We start from the raw sequence: 17,559 nt of genomic DNA, 5'->3' as shown, positions 1-17,559 counted from the left end.
CCTGATTCAATTTACAGGCAAATACATATTAAATGTTAAGTCCACCGTAGAGATGAGTTAGCTAAATAATATATTGTGGACAGGTGAGATAACTAGCGTGAACAACATGGACGGCTGAAGTTGGTTCCATTCACAAATTACTCAAATCAGTCCTCATCGCCTATGAGCTGTCCACTATTTTTCAACGCTGATGCTTTCATTGTCGAATGCTAGATACTAGCAATTCCACCTTGGTGTGCAATGGGTACGTCGAATAGGTGTGGAAGATCAATTACAAAAAAAAATCGTCTATTTTTGCATACATTTGTGAAGTACATGAGGTAAATTAATAAAGGTCATCTAGAAAATGATGTTGCTTATGCAATAATAGTCCCAACAAAGAAGTGATAGATTTAAGTCAGTTGTGCACTCATTACAGGAAACCAAACATAAGTGAAATAAAACCTTTGAATCAAGATTCCAAACCAAAAGTCTCATGTTATGTTTGCAATAGTGAGAGGGAAAGAGATGGATAGATAAATAGAGTGAGACATGTCTAGAGATAAAGGAAGAGAGGAAGAGCGATGGATGTGTGTGTGTGTGTGTGAGAGAGAGAGAGAGAGAGAGAGAGAGAGAGTGAGAGAGAGAGAGAGAGAGAGAGAGAGAGAGAGAGAGAGAGAGAGAGAGAGAGAGAGAATGGGGGAGACAAAGATAGAGGTAGAGATGGAGATAGAGTGAGAGTGGAAGAGAGAGACAATTATAAATGGATAGATTTAATAGAGTAAGACATGTCTAGAGATAGGGGAATAGAGAAAGGGAGAGAGATATATAAATAAATATGGAGAGAGAGAGAGGGGGGTGGGGGGGAGAGACATAAATATTGAAGAGATAAACGTATAGAGAGGGAGATAGAGAGGCAAAGACATATAGAAGTAGAGGTCTAGGAAGAAGGATGAGAGGTAGAAATGGAGATATATGAATAGGTAAAGAGAGAGAGAGATATCTAGATATAGGGGGGAGACAAAGATAGAGGTAGAGATGAAGATAGAGTGAGATAGGAATAGGGTGACAAATAGAGAGAGATATAGAGGTAGAGGGAGAGAAAAAGATTGAGGTGGAGAGAGAGAGAGAGAGAGAGAGAGAGAGAGAGATGTCTGGGCCAATTTGTAATTAACTCATCAACAAAGATGTTTCAACATAGGTTGACACCTAGTATGGTGGCTCTACCTTTGGTAAATTATCTTTCAACCAATTGTAATAGTTTTCACAAACATTGAATTATTCATAGTTGACTTGTACAACCTCATTTTTTTTCATCACATATGCACTATCCTTTAGTTCCCTTATTCACTTCTCAAGATATAATACATTTTAGGGATTTTGTAGAGAGAGTGCCAAGGAAGCTACTTAGAAATTGCATATGAGGTATGATTTTTCATTGAATATGTATGATGCCATAAATTACTTATTGGTTTGACTTTATTGTGAGTGATCTATTGTATCTTATATCTGACTTGTTTGTACTTGTTTTTCTTTAGCTTCACATACAACCTTATGACCGTCAAGATACTATGTTGACTATATGTTCTTGAATATTGATACATTTTAAGGTTAAATTGTAGTAAAATCCATACAACCTTGCACCCTTGTAATGACTTTTGTGTGTTGATAATCACATTCTAAATATATTAATATGTATAAGATGATATTATAATAAAATAAAGAATTACAAAGTTTCTTAGACTAATGTTGTTGATTATCTTATCACATGATTATCTATAGTGTGTGAGTTCTAATGTTTGATTGTTGAGTTTTGATGATTAACCTTTGTATATGATCAATCTACGTATTAGGTTGAAGTTGTGACACAGATTGAAATTGAAGATAAAAAACTCCTAATCAAAGATTTAAAAAATGCCATATTTGTAGCCATTGATTAAGGGATTATGCTGAGAAGAGGAGGACCTTAAGTTCATTTATCCTCAATTTCAAAATAATAAACAATCTATAGAAGAATCAAATGAAAGGCTTAATGTTGATATTATACAAAATATATATAAAAGCTACTATGTTTGAATTAAATTAACTATATTATTTTATTCCTTAAGAAGTCCAACCAGGATGTTTTTTTTTCATTAATTTAATTTTAGTTGAATATTAACTTTCATTAAATCAAGGATAGCTAGCCTGCAATACTTTTGTGGTAAGTACATCAAAACATGAGTTCTGAAAATGTGTATTTTTCTAGATCAAATCCTTTGCAATTGTCTTTTTTTTTTTTTTATAAACTTGGTGCAAGTTTTAGGAATCTTCAAGCTATTGGGACAAAACAAAGAGCTATGGACAAGGGAGAGATGGTAGTTGGAATGAGTTGAGTAAAACAAAAGAGGCGTTGGTATATCAATTTAATCTATATCTGGAAGGGATCGATTGAAGAGGGGGACATTGGTTTTAAAGGAAGTTTAAGCTGCAATCAAAGAACAGGTTTTGAAATCGATGCTCTATAATTCTTACCCTCATTTTGTAGATAATATGTGCATCATCTAGTAATGGTTTTCTTCTTTCCATGGTTGACTCTTATGGTAATGTCTTGGTCTGAGGATGTCTCTGTAATTGTAAAAGAAGGCCACTTGGTTTGAAAACGTCTTTGCCAAAGTGAAGATAAGACCATTGATTGTATAAGCAAATTGATTTATGTGACTGTATATCTTTTGTGCTGTTAAATCTATTCTACATCTATGAATTTGGTTACATTTCTGAATTTTCTGTCTTAACAATTTGTATCTGTTGCTGTGAAAAAACGTTGTCATCATATAGTATTTTTCATCCTTTGTTGACAAAGTATTAAAAGTGCTATCAGTCTATAAGTTGTAGTATATTTTTGAGTTCTTGTCACTTCTATGGGTAGAATTGTTTGGCATTTGTTTTTGTTTATGAAATTCGTCCCCATCATGTTTATCCAGTTCAGAAGAATGAGATGGTGTCCCATAGAGAAAGAGTGTTATTATATATATTCATATATTGTGCTTATGGGCTATGTTTGAAAAGAGAAGCGCAGAAAGTTAAGGACATCATCAATGAAAGGAAGTTGCTTAACAAATTTAAAAAACTGGCAAAAAAATATCCTATAAATACAGACATAATTCACACATGTGCAGGCAATGAGTCTTTCAAGGAAACGTGAATGGGAAACAATAAAAAGGTATATTTGTACTTGTTTTGCTTTACTTTCACATACAACCTTGTGAGTATGAAGATACTATTTTGATGATGTAAGCTTTATTACTATGAAGATACCATTAAAGGTGTTCTTGAATATTGATACATTATGAGTTCAAGTCCTCTTAAGACCCATACATTTGTATGGAAGGTCAATTAACAATTTTTTGTCTATTATTTGCATACAGTTCTATAGTACACGAGGTTAATTTAGGCAGTTTAGAAAATAGTGTTGTTTGTACAACAAAGGTATCAATGGGAAAGTGATAGTTTAATCGAGAAGATAATCATACTCCATTACAAATAGGCTCATGTTATGTTTGCAATGGGTAGAGAGGGAGAGAGATATAAAGATAAAGAGATAGAGGGTAGAATAGTGAGAGAAAGAGATGAATGAAGAGGTAAGGAGATATATTTAGGGGATACAGATAGAGGGGAGGATGGAGATTTCAAGATGGAGTTATATTAATATTAATTAATAATTATTGGAGGATGTGTTAATTAATAATTATTGGAGGGATTTCAAGATATGTTATGTCTTACCTAGTGGTTTTAGTGTCAAATTCCAGCAATAATAGCAATAGTTTTAGTCTTACCGTATTTGATTTTCACTTTTTGGGAGGCACACGGAATTCATTCGCACTTCTAGTTGGGCACATTTAAAAATGGTTTACGAATATAAGTTTGCAATTTTTTCTTTTTCTACATCTTACAAGAAAAGAGCGTTGTCAGAGATTTGATTTGAATGGCATCCGCAGTGGGTCATTGGACAGTCTGGTCTTAGTGCACAGTACGAAACTTTGGATTGTGAAACACACTTACCTCCTTGCACCGTAGAATTTTGACCATTGCACAATGCTGGGCAGCTTTTTAATAAGAATTTATCTTATTTTATAATGTAAGAACAGGTCGAGCACATCACATTCTTAACCATGCATACGACAATATTATTTGGCGCCGGTGGCAGCATTAACGAGGTGGCGGTACTGACGAGGGAACAGAAGAATTTACGGACCTGTCAGAGAAAAACGAACAATCAACATTTATTTGATCGTCTTGCATTTCTTTTAAACGATTTTTAACCGTTGATCCAAAAAAATAGATTGTCCATTTCAACGATAGTACCGTTCGGGCACAAGTTGATTTCAACTAAGGAGGGCGATAGTACCGTTCGGGCACAAGTTGCAAGTCCTTGGAAATAAGTTTGAATTCAACGAATGGCGGACGAAAAAAGAGGGCAAAGATCCAATCAATGGTCCAAAACACTGTGATCGTCTTACATGTTTATGTTAAGTTTTGGACCCTTAGATTTTAAAAATTTCCCTGTCCATTTCATAGTAGGAGACGCCTTCGGCGTAATTATTCTAAATTAAAATAAGGTATATATTAAATATTTGCTCTCCACTACATTGCAAAGCTGATGCTTCCAGTATTGAGGTAAAAAGATATAACGTTGGGCTGCTATTTGAACTCCTCGGCTGGACGGTTCTAACTTGGCTAATGGTTTTTCAATTGACCTAATAAATTTATTGTATCTTTAACGCCCGGAAAGTCTTCATGGTCGGTTTGTTGTTTGTGCCGACGGATTTGAAGGTAATTAATTTGAGTTTTCCAACAACTTCAAGGGCCCACAGATATGCATCAATCAAATCTGAAAAGGCAATAGAGGACCAGGCGTGGAATTTGGCGTTAAGCTTCACATCATGGAAACTTACAGGAAGCCGATAGGAACTTAGAAACTCGCAAACTTCCAGCAATTTGCAGAGGTTACGATCAGACTTCTTCGATTGAGTTCTTACGTTTTTCTATATAAATGCTTCCGATTCATTTCATTTTCCAGCAAACTCGCCTTGTTATGTTTAAATCGATATTAATCCTGTTCTCTACTCTCTTAACATTGCAAGCTTTCATATCGAATGCTATGTTGAGTATAGCATAGATATAGTCCTATTGTATATTCCATTCTTGGAATTCGGAGATGTCTAGAATGGAAATTATTGTAAATGATTAGTTTTTTCCTTTTTATCAATCAAAATTTACTTGGAAATGGGTAATTTGTTGTTCTTCATAAGTCTGTTGGCCATTCTTCTTATGTAATTCTCATCTTAGAATCCTTATTCTCCCCATATAGTATATTGTTGGATTCATGGTTCCCAATTCTCAGTAAGAGTCTTGTGGTGGGGAAAATGTTGGTATATTTTTCTACTTTCTAGCATTTTGGCACTTGGCTTGCCGTGGTTCCATTCATGACAACTTGGTGGGATGGAAGCTGCAGGCCCATCCCAAAGGCCATGTGCCTCTCCTAAGATTTTTGATGTATTCATCAACCACAGAGGCCCCGATGTCAAAGAGTCTCTGGCTAGTCAACTTTATAATTCTCTTGAGGAAAAGGGATGCCGGGCCTTTCTGGATTCCCAAGAGTTGGAGAAGGGAGATTTCTTTCCATCTGCAATAAAGGATGCCATTAACTCTGCTGCAGTTCATATTGCTATATTCTCTAAGAGATATGCCGAATCCTTTTGGTGTTTAGAAGAGCTGCGTTTAATGTTAAAAACAAAGGCTAAACTTATTCCTGTATTTTATGATGTTGCACCTGAGGAGCTCCGCCGCATCGAAAAAGGAAAGTATGGCCTTGCATTTGAAAAGTATAAAGAGAAGGGCAGGTATCTTGATAAACTCGAGGACTGGAAAAAAGCCCTTCATTTGGTCTCTTCCATCTCTGGCTACGACCTCACCAAGGATAATCAACAGTAAGACTTCTTTAATATGTTTTCCATTGATGTTGATCCTATATTATCATCATCTTTTTACCATTTACCTCATTTATATTGTTATAGTGGAAGTCGTTCTGATCGAATTCTAGTTTTGAGCTCTAAATTTTCTGGAACTACAGAGAAGCTATTATAGGACTGTTGGATAGTTGATGCTGCCTTTTATTTTAGAGTTAATTTTTTGATAGTTTTTTATTCATGTTTAGGTTAATATTTAGATAGTTTTTAATTAATGTTTTTGGGAGAAATCAGGTGCTGATTTCTGAATCAGCATATTGTATTGTTTAAGAGTTTTTAGGACGATTTGAAGTGTAGAGGATGATTTAAAGCGTAGCTTTAAAGCTTTTGTTTAGAATTTCTTTATATATTTTTATATCCTTTATTTAAAGACTGTTGTATGGCTCATTTTTACTGTTTGATAGAACATTGAGGTCATTGATTTTGTTATAGAAGAACATTCCTCTCATAGAATTCTGGTTTTTCCCTCTAAAGCTTCTTACCAGTTACCACTTACCTCAATGATTTGGCTATAGTGAAAGTCATTCTAAACAAATTCTGGTTTTGCGCTCTAAATTTTTAGGAACTCCGAGAAGGAATTAAAAAAAATAGTATCCAAAGTATTAGAAGAAGTAGAGAAGACAAGACCTATAGATGTTGCGAAAAATCCAGTGGGACTAAATGAACTTGTAGAAAATTTTGAAAGGCGGTGCCAGATGGTTAGTGAACAGAAGGTTGGTATGATTGGCATCTTTGGGAGTGGGGGAGTGGGGAAGACAACTCTCGCCAAAGAGTTGTTCAATAGGAAGCGTTTGCAATACCATGGATCATGTTTTCTCTTCGACGTAAGGGAAGCATCTTCAAAAGGCGAATTGCCTTATTTGCAATCTAAGCTGCTCGAAGATCTACTTAAAGAAAAACGCAGATTTCAGAGTACAGATGAAGGAGCGAGCTATCTGAGGCATCGTTTGGAAAAGAGCCAGTCCATGCGCTTCCTTCTTGTTGTAGATGATATTGATCAACCCAAACAGTTGGAATCTCTACTTGACATAGAATCTCTGCCTTGTGGCAGTCTGGTGATGGTTACGACCCGTGATGAAAGGGTGTTAATACGCACAGGAATTACCCTTCGTTATATAATGCCAAGAATGGACTTGAATAATAGCAGAGAGCTATTTTGTTTGCACGCTTTCCATCAAAGGCGTCCAGCCACAGGTTATGAAGATTTGGTTGAGAATTTTGTGAAAGTGTGTGAAGGTTTACCCTTGTCTCTTCAAGTCTTGGGAGGACATGTTCATGGTAGTTGTGACAAAGATTATTGGCAATTAGAATTGGATAAAGTTCGCAAAATGCTGCCTGAAGATATAATATGCAGACTCAAAATAAGCTTTGATGCCCTCGACAGCGAGCAGAAACAAATTTTTATGGACATCGCGTGTTTCTTCGTAGGCAAGCCGAAGAACATGGCCATGATAATATGGGAGGGGTCGGGCTGGAGCGGCGAGCATGCACTTCAGACTTTAATAGACAAATGTCTTGTTCATGAAGTGAAAAGCTGGGATCTTCTTTTGAGAATGCATGACAATCTCCGCGATTTAGGAAGGCAAATGGCAGTTGAATTGGGCACTCCTTGTCGAATATGGCGCCCTCGAGATCTTCAATTTTTGGTTTGCTTCTTTCTCTAGAGACTCAAGTGGTTTCGAACCTTTTTCAGCATTTGTGTAGTTAGGTGGTGGATGTTCTGACATGGGGTATTCCTAGTTCTAGTAGGGCTATTTTGAGATATTTTCAGAATTGTGGATGGAAGAATTTTCGTTTTCTTGTGACATGCAAATTTAATCTTGACGTATGAATACAGGCATTAAAGGGATTCAAAAACATTCTCACAGAAGCCAACGGCCATAGTTTCAGGTGCCTCAATTCTACTTTTGACAAGGATACAGGTACCCATATTACATATTTTTTAGGAAATTCAAATAATTCAGCTCAGACATCAACAATCTTGCTATGGTTTGAGGTGAAGCGGGGCCATTCGAAAAGAATTCCTTCATGGATTCCTTTGCAAAATCTACGGTCTCTAAGCATTCTCGAAGAACCTTCAGGGATTCCTTACAGTTTGTGGCAGCATATGTATCGGCGGTGTTTAAGAACTCTCATAAGCCATGAAACACAACTGTGGAAGAGCATTGCCCAGGTATTTTGTTTTTCGGCGAGTCTCTTCAAAGTTACATGATCCATTTTGGATTTATAGTCTCACCATTCTATTTAAATATTATCAAATTTAATGGTCAAAAAGTTAGAAATATATAATTTTATTTTGTTTTATTAATCAAAATTATTTTTTACCTGTTAAATATAGTTTAAAAATAACTTTATTACGGGAGATCATTTACCATGGAAAAATAACATCTTAAACAAATAAATTGAGAATTTCAGGGCCTTTCTCAATTGAAAGAGCTGCAGCTTCACGGAATGCATTTGAGGGAGTTTCCAACTTCTTTGGGAATGTTAACTCATCTGGACAAACTGGACATAACAAGATGGTGCAAAGAAACAATTGAAGGGAAGATGTTATCAGATACGCTTAAGAAACTTATTAATCTTAGAACATTGACTTTGAGGCACTTAAAAGTAAGCGGGAAAGTTACTTTTGGCAAAAGTGGAGAAGCATCCCCAATGACTAGGATAGAAACAATACATATTGAAGGGTTAAAACTTTTGACCAATGTTTCAATTGTTGGCGACCATTGTCCTAGCCTTAAATCTCTTCACATTACGAATATGTCAAAACTAAGTGAAATGGATTTAACAGGGGTAACAACTTTGGATTCTCTTATGTTGGTTTGCTGTAGAAAACTGAAAAGGGCAGCGGGAAACTTTGACCTGAAAAATCTTGTAAGCTTAAGCATTGTTGGATGTCAGCAGTTTGAAGAGTTGTCAGGCTATATAGCTCTGAGTTGCCCAGTGTCCCCAATGACTAGGATAGAAACACTTGATATTGATGGGTTAAAACTTTTGACCAAAGTCTTAATTAGTGGGGAGCACTGTCCTAGCCTCAAAACTCTTCACATTACAAATATGTCAAATCTAAGTGAAATGGAATTAATAGGGGTAACAACTTTGAATTTTCTTATGTTGGGTTCCTGTATAAAACTGAAAAGGATTGCCAGGAACTTTGACCTGAAAAATCTTGAAAGCTTAAGAATTGTTGAATGTCAGCAGTTTGAAGAGTTGCCAAGCCTTGCAACTCTGAGTTGCCTGAGAAATATTACCCTCGATGGATGCCAGAAGTTGCAGAATATAACAGAGATTGAAAAATTGAAAGAATTAAAGAGCCTTTATCTTTCAACAGGCGACAGAGCTGCATGGAATTGCATTCAAATGTTCCAGGTACTTAACACAAGTATTTTCGTAATAGAATTAGTATGTTTCATTTTCAAGAAATGAGTGCAATTTTTTGAGCTTGTGATTAAGGAACCAAGAATCATTATGAATAGTTATGCTTTATGTAGATCACAAATCAAAGGTTATTTGTTTTTTATAGCATTCATCTGAATCTAATGTAACCAAGACGATAAGTTTTTGCTTGCCAATTCAGAGGATGCCATCAGAGTTCACAACAGTAATCGGGAGAGCAGGTAATGCAGCGGAGTCCACTATAAATGCCAATCTCTTTTCCGATATGATCGGTGTGGATGCAGTGAGTGATATTCATGTAAATGAAAATGGAGAAATCGAGGCAACATTGAATTCCCCAGAATCATTGAGCGACATTATCGTGTGTGCTGTGGTTCAAAGCCCTGGGAGAAATATATTAGACTCCTATTCGCATGAATTTTTTCCATAACACGAGGGGCTCCCTTGCAAGTGGAGAATGGATTCTCACCATGGTTCTTGCCACCGGAGGGCAAATAAACAAAGTTCAACAGTACGTACATTATATTGATGGTTTTTTCGATGATCATGCTCGGATAAAGAAGGGGTGTATAGCCACAGTAAAGAAAGGCGAAGAATGGAAAACCCTTCCTATATTTAAAAACATAATTTCCAAGCTATATGGAATGATGTAACTGTGTTTTATATTTTTTATAAGCCTTGGATTGTCTTTCCTCTTTGTTTCTATCTGCAGTTTGGTTCCCTTTAGTGATGGAGCTTTTAATAAAATTCACATCATATTCTTGTTGAAAATAATCTCAACTACCCCCAGTAACTTGTCATGTATCAAATCTTCCATATGTACATCATATCTGCAGACTTGCCACAAACAGAGATTGAAGTAGATCTTCTTCCTTGGATTTGGATGGATTATCATGTACTCTTCAACCTGTCTTTTTGTCAAATCACATGCTTTTTGGGCAGTTCAAAATATATTATTTTATGTATGCCCTCTCTCCTCCGTGGTATGTAGAAGGTCTATATATTTCATAGCACTGCATTTTGTATGCACTCTCTTCTGAGAGTCCAGCTCCACAGAGCTGATGAATGTAAGGTGTTTGTCTGAAGAAAGTCTAAATGTAAGAGCAGAAGCTCAGTCAATCAATGTAATACTTTATTTTGTTTAATATAAATCTGTGTCTTTATTTTGCTACTCCCCTGTTTCCTTCAATTCTTGGTGTATCCATAATTTATGATACTGTGACTACTCTTCTACTTGTGCATATTCGCATGAGATTTTTAATTCTCTTTTAAATTGTTAAGAAAGGTAGAATGAAATGCGTTTCTCATTTGTCATCTCTGATAGTAAATTCTTGATCATGCGATCAAAAAATTGAATCAATAAAAGATTTATTTGTGTATGTTTATTGCTACAATTAATTTCAATTAATCTCGTGTACTTCTTAATTTCTTCATTTGATATCAGAACAGAAGTCTTAATAATAAACCTCTAAATCAAAAAGCTTTAATAAATCTGTTTATGAACAGAATCAATAGCAATGCTGGAAAAGATATTAATAAACTTGAATATTGCTCTGAGCTGTGCATATAGCAGAGATTGAAAGGAAATGAATTATCTGAATGATTGAAGTTGCTCTTCAAGACTTGTTGTATATGCCAGCGTACAAATAAGAAAAAGTTAAACAACGTCTTCACCGCTCAAGCAGAACCAAAAATAGTGGAAGACTTGTTAACTAACAATTCTAAAAACAAACTATGACCCAACGTTGAAAGAAACAAGAGAACTTAAAAAAACTACCAACTGTTTTTTTATTGAAGGTTATTTATTAATTGATTTTTTATACCGAAGGTGTATCCTATATGAAGTTGAGCAGCTCACTTCAAATATCAACTATGCAAAATGCTTTACATGAAATGTAAGACCATTGAATATATCTCCTCCATCCAATTTTTACCACATTGATGATTGGACGTAATTTTTATTTTTAACTGTCCAGCGAAAATTTACATTAATTTTACATGAGATGTCGTATTTTGATTTGACTTTAACGATGTCCGAACTATTTCTCCTCACCTTTTTTTTTTAGTCATTACTTTTTTGTCCTCCACATCTTTGAGAACAGGATACGATTTTCTAGCCGTATATATCTGCGTCTCTATTCCCTACGATGTGTACTATCACGTCTGTTCCTTATCAAAATTCATTTTTTAGTACGGTTTCGTCTATACATGTCTTTCAAATTAAATTAACCATCGGTAAACTGGGCTGTAGCTATTCTGGCTCCAAAACGGCATGCCTCCATATGATGCCGAAGGCATACCATTCAAGTACGGCAAGTTCATGAGAGCAACGTTCCTGGGACCCACAGATGACATGGAGGAATTTGCGGCTACGTTGACGTGGATGATGTTGTCGTTTTGCGTTTGACGGAAAAGCTTGCTCACGGTTAACATTTTCCCGGCCGTCGTCACCGCGATGTGACGGTTACATCAGGCGAGGCAGTTAACATACCGCCGAGCAAGCGTTTTACATTTTCGGTGACCGCCAATTTTGATTTTATTTTTTTGAATGGCCACGCGGTAATTTTTTTGGCTAACCTGCTTTATTGCATCCACGAGTCGACTAACATCGGGCGGCGGTCACGTGTTATGGGCACAGTTTTCAATTCAATTTTTTTAAAATTTTGAATGAAAACTCGATTTCGTGAAAATTGAAAATATATTTCGTTCGGTAGTTGCATGCAAAACACACTGGTGGAGGCGAAACAAAATATTCGATCGTGTAAATTCAGGCTGTAAATTCTTGTCCCCGGTTGAATCACTGAGCGAAGGAGCTGCAATTCAATTGTAGTTATAGATATGCATTCTCAAAATATGTGTGGCTCCGAAGGGGAGGAGAAAAGTCAACTGCATGCATAACCCAAGTTGTCTGGGTATATTGTTAGTCCTATTGTTATCGCTTGTTAACACGCAGGGTTTTTTTCATGTGCAGGGGGGAGGTATCGTAGCATATAGGGGGTGGTACGATTGAAGATTGTTGTGTAGGGTTATGGTGCCATCAGTAAATTCAAACCCTAACAGATAAAGATAGTTTTATGATTCCTTCGTCAACCCTATGTTTGAAATTGTAAATTTTTATATCATTTTTGTATCGCAGAGGTGGTTGTGAGTGTGCCCTCGGGAGGTGTGAAGAGGACAACGATTTGGGTGGAGGCTGAGGCGGTTGCGGTAATTTGAAACCCTAAGACATTCAATAATTTTTATTTTATTTTCTCTATCATTTTGTGTTCTGTCTGTGAAAATTAGGCATCATTTTGCAGCATGGTCATGTCAGGATACCAAGGGTCCCTGTTTGATTGTTGATGGCTCATTGTTGAGGGCTGATTTTTAGGATTTTGTTGAAAACCGTCAGGGTTTGCATTGTTTGTTTGCGTTTTGGTGTGTGTTAGTAAATATATATGTGAATATGAAGCAATACACACACACACACGCACACTCAGAGAGGCACACACACACACATAAACATGTCTATTGTAATACAAAGGAAAACGACAGAATAAAACATAGATAAAAAAAACTATGGAAATATTATGCTCTGTTTCCATTATTCTCAGGTGCTCATTAGATAAAAAAAAGAAAACCTACAGTCCCATAAATCCCCCTTCAACAATGATCCAGAATTGACGAATTGACTTCAACAAGGAGCCCTTCAACAATAATGTTTTCATTCGCGCATTAGTCTTAATTTTTCCACGTTTGGCAAATAAAAAAGGCGTCATGTTTGCTATCATCAAACAAACAACAAATCAACTCCTAATTGTCAACAAACAATAGATCAACTCCTAAACAAGAGCAGGTCACACACAGTCAAGGAATGGTTGCATCAACCAGTCAACAACTTGATTTTGAGGAGTCTGTTTGCATCAAAAGGAAAACCATAACATGTAAACGAGGTCAAGACCATGTAAAAGAAGCTCAATTTGAAACAAAACATTTTACCTCGCTTTGTCTTTCATGTAGCTATTAGGTGCCTGCCACTTGTATTTGCATATATATTTATTCTTGGACATGTATGTTGATGCATGTCATTGGTACAATATGTCCTTTTTGGAGCCAGAATAGACGCGTGTCATGTATGTTGATTCATGTCGTTGTTACAATCTCTTTTTGAAGGTAGAATAGACATGACACAAGTTCGAAGCATCTAATCACACTCGAAAATTGCAGAATAAACATATATGCAAATATATGTGGGAGGCTATGTGTATTGTGGCTCGATAGTGGACGTATCGTACCAACAACATGCATCGACATACATTTCCAAGACATGCATACCATGCCAACTTCTCGTGGTGCTCCGACCCATGGTATGTGATGTGGAGTTGTTGTTGAGTTTTCGGTTTCAGTCCTCCGCGCCCACACAAAATTATGTGGACATGCCGGAGGATGGCTACGGCATGCTTCATGGTTACCGCCGGTTTATTATGCATAACACGCACATTAAAAGCTTGCGAATGAAGGAATTGCGTTCGGATAGCATCCCGACAAGAAGAAGAGGCCGCGGGCTGCAAAACTTGGTACTTTTGTCAGAGAAAAAACTAGCGCGAAACTCAAGTTACTCTGGCAGTGGGACGCCTCTATTGTGGCTGCAAAAAACAGAATGGGGGGACTAACACCCCATGTTTGTGGCAGGTTTTTAATTGTAGGTTTTGCATTTGATGGCTGCTTCTGTCTAACATAGCGCTATTAGTCTGTACGATTTGTCTATTTTGGAACCAGAAGAGCCACAACCGCTCCGACAAATGGTACTGCGTGTTAGTGACATGTTAACCAATTGCATCCGTTGAATGTAAAATATAGTGTAAAACGTGTGACTAAGCTGCATGTTAGTCGAACCATAGCGTTGATTTTGAGTTGGAATAGAGGCGTCTGTCCTTGAGTGCACAACAATAGTACGAAAATAGGTGGTTGATATAGACAGCTCTGGCACTATGGCAAATGGATAGATATAATTTAGGTGATATAAATTACTTAGTGGTAGTTTATATTGAATGTTAAACTGCATTTTCATATATGAACATGTAGGTTCCTTTAATGTCGTTTGAAATGCATGTACTTCCCAATGTAGACTACCAGTAACATTAGTTATCCATGCAAGTTGTTGATTTTCAAGGACTATTGAGTAGTCCCCCGGCAAACGTCCAGACGTTCTCAGGTTGTTGCTCTGTCTCCCTTCTTTAATACTACTTGCACTGTAATGTCCCCTTATTAATAATCTTTGCGCTTGTGCAACTTTTTGAAAGGCGCTTGTTATATATATATATATATAGTTTGTTGTATATAATTTTTTTTATGTGGTACAAATGTATGTATAAATTTCAGTTCTTGATCATGTAATATTAATGTCCTTACTTTTACTGAATTTGATAATAATGAAAATGAACAATGCAATTGGCTGATGCGTTATATTATATGCTATATATGCACCATATTAGACAATAAGATATAATTTTCGAATTTGAACGTAGTACGATTGTTATTTATGGATCTTCGAGTCATGAAACCAGTGTTGAATATATGAACTAGAAATCCTGATTCTTGCGAACTATGTGTTATAAATTTGTATATATTCTGTTGATTTGCATGAGAGTGTTAATGTTCATCCTAGTATATTTGTATTTCTAGATTATTGATGTTCATGATGTTTGAGAAGTACATGTGTTTGATGATCCAACTCCGATTTGAAATGTGATTTGGGCTTCTGTTTGAGATGTCTCGGGTTGGCACGACGAACTCCTCATGTTTCCATCCTTTAGAGTGTTTTTTTCTTTTCGTAACTTAAGAGTACGTTCTTAATAAATAATACTATTCCCATGTCAACAAAGAGATGGAAGCTTTAGAATAGACACTCGTTTCAAAAGACTTGTGTCTTTCGAAAAATGAATTGGAGGTCTCTGTACCCATTAATTATCGTCATAGACTTTGTTAATGGTAATGAATCGTTGTTTATTCTCTGACATAGATTGACCATCTTAATTGCTGCACACTCGTTTTACAGCATCGATTTTGCAATTAGCAGCTACGATTGACTAACTTGTCAGTAACACGTTGTAGGAAAGGTTCATTTTGGAACCGGAATAGACACAGCCAATCCGTTAAGCGTGTTTTGCATCCTTCTTTATCAATCCTTAAGAAAGTCTAGTTTTTGTGTTGTATTTTGGATGGGGAGAACACAGGAAGCCTTTTTAACAACGTTGGCAATGGATCATAGTCATTATTTCATTGCGATTGCAACCAAATATGTTCTAGAGCAGAATGTCATGGATAGTTTATGGCTAAACCATTAGCTGGGTTGTACATAACACAACGACATGTTGACTTTGTATTGGAATGTGGGCATAACCAGTCGTGTGTGGCTGTGTCATTTGTAGTGAATGTGTGGTGTTATTGATAGTGTGATGAATATGAATTGCATTTTTTTTATGTTTCAGTTCAATCATGTCAATTGCATTGCGAAAAAGGTTGAGGGAAAATGTGGATCTTGATTATGGGTTGCTAGAGCTAAAGGCAGATGATCTCCTGGGAGTTGGTTGCGTTCGCTTCCCAATGACATGTGACATCGGCCTGCCTGTAAGCTAAGTAGTTTTAATGGATTATGTAACATGTAGTAGTGCTTGGTGTTGTAACTGTTTAATGCTTGTGACTGGAGAACTAATTTGTATACCTAGGAGAGAGGTGGGCTCTCATATGCGGGACGAGTTAGACATTCATATCTGAAAGATTCAGGAGTTGGGCTTTCACATCTGGAAGTAGTTGAGGATTTGAATCCGAAAGAGTCAGGAGTTGGGCTTTCAGATGTGTGACCAGTTGGAGATTCAAATCTTAAAGTTTCAGGAGCCGGGCTTTCGTATCCAGGACTAGTTGAGGATTCAAATCTGAAAGGGTCAGGAGTTGGGCTTTCAGATGCACGACAAGTTGGGGATTCAAATCTGAAAGATTCAGAAGTTGGAATTTCACATCCACGAGTAGTTGAGGATTTAAATCTGAAAGAGTCAGGAGTTGGGCTTTCAGATGCAAGACAAGTTGGGGATTCAAATCTAAAAGATTCAGGAGTTGGACTTTCACATCCACGAGTAGTTGAGGATTCAAATCTGAAAGAGTCAGGAATTGGGCTTTCAGATGCGGGACTAGTTGGGGATCCAAATCCGAAAGAGTCAGGGGATGGGCCTTCAGGTCAGGGACTAGTTGGGGATTCAAATCTGAATGAGTCACCAGTCGGGTCTCCAATTTTGAACCCATTGTCAAGTCGGCTTCTCAGTGACTGCACAACCACATTGGTAATTATTTATCATTGCATTATATATTTTTTCCATCATTGCATGGCATGGTTGGTGGAAGTTGGGATTTATAAGTGGAAATGTAGATATATACATGGGCATAAAATGGATCGATGATGTGCGCTATTGTATTGAACAACATTATGATAGTGGCTATGCTGGTGAGAAAGATGAGGCCATTGGAAGTGTAGATGAGGGTGATTATACTGATGCTCGAGGCGGTGAGAGTGAAAAAGAGGATGTTTGTAGCGAGCATGAGGTGAGCATAGAGCAGGAGGCTGAATGGCAACGTGATTTTGTCAGCGCTCATGAACAGGAACAAGGAGGGGTGAGTAACAAGGAGGTCCACTATTAGTCATTATATGTTGGATTATCTTTATAATACTTGATTAGTGCAAAATTGAATGTGACTCTTTGTCTTTGTTGGCTATGTGCAACAATAGGCCGATCACAAAAGATAACATATTAATGGCAGGTCGCACTACTTTTGTCTCTTCCGTTATTGTTCCGAAAATGGAGGTTGTCTGTTTTGGGATCTGGGGAGGCTTAATATGCATAGAGCCAGAGAACATCAACTACCATTTTTGGGGATTGCACGATGTAGTCGTGAACAATGTGGAAGTGGAAAGCGCAGTGCGAATCATAGGAAGAAATCATTGTTGGAGTTGAAAAAGAGGGAGTCTAACATTGAATACCAAATGGGCGTACAACGCAGTATGCAAAAAAAACATGTCACTAACCGGGTCTGTATGAAATATGACAAGAAAACATGTGATGAGCTTCCTACTGAAGGGAAGGAAGAGATATAGGAAGCAATGCGAGTGTACGACAACAGTCTGATTAGGGAGATGAGAAGGAAG

The 17,559-nt window shown here is 36.9% G+C and overlaps 1 protein-coding gene across 1 annotated transcript; it reads left to right on the top strand.

Moving 5' to 3' along the window:
* Positions 1-4,892: 4,892 nt before the first annotated feature.
* On the top strand, positions 4,893-10,154 carry LOC131079308 (disease resistance protein Roq1). The gene is made up of 5 exons (XM_058017222.2): positions 4,893-5,948; positions 6,550-7,633; positions 7,825-8,160; positions 8,403-9,356; positions 9,565-10,154. The coding sequence occupies exons 1-5, from the start codon at positions 5,461-5,463 to the stop codon at positions 9,811-9,813; spliced, it is 3,111 nt and encodes a 1,036-aa protein (XP_057873205.2). The 5' UTR covers positions 4,893-5,460; the 3' UTR covers positions 9,814-10,154.
* The last annotated feature ends 7,405 nt before the right edge of the window (positions 10,155-17,559 follow it).

This window comes from Cryptomeria japonica, chromosome 7 (genome assembly GCF_030272615.1).
Source record: "Cryptomeria japonica chromosome 7, Sugi_1.0, whole genome shotgun sequence".
Classification (NCBI taxonomy): domain Eukaryota; kingdom Viridiplantae; phylum Streptophyta; class Pinopsida; order Cupressales; family Cupressaceae; genus Cryptomeria; species Cryptomeria japonica.
The sequence above is the reverse complement of the archived record's forward strand: the minus strand, read 5'-3'. Positions and strand labels throughout refer to the sequence as shown.

Bases quoted from the DNA above. Each gene is read 5' to 3' on its own strand.
- LOC131079308 (XM_058017222.2), top strand. From the start codon at position 5,461: ATGGAAGCTGCAGGCCCATCCCAAAGGCCATGTGCCTCTCCTAAGATT. The intron at 5,949-6,549 runs GTAAGACTTCTT...CTAAATTTTTAG, and splicing joins CTCACCAAGGATAATCAACA to GAACTCCGAGAAGGAATTAA. The intron at 8,161-8,402 runs GTATTTTGTTTT...TGAGAATTTCAG, and splicing joins TGTGGAAGAGCATTGCCCAG to GGCCTTTCTCAATTGAAAGA.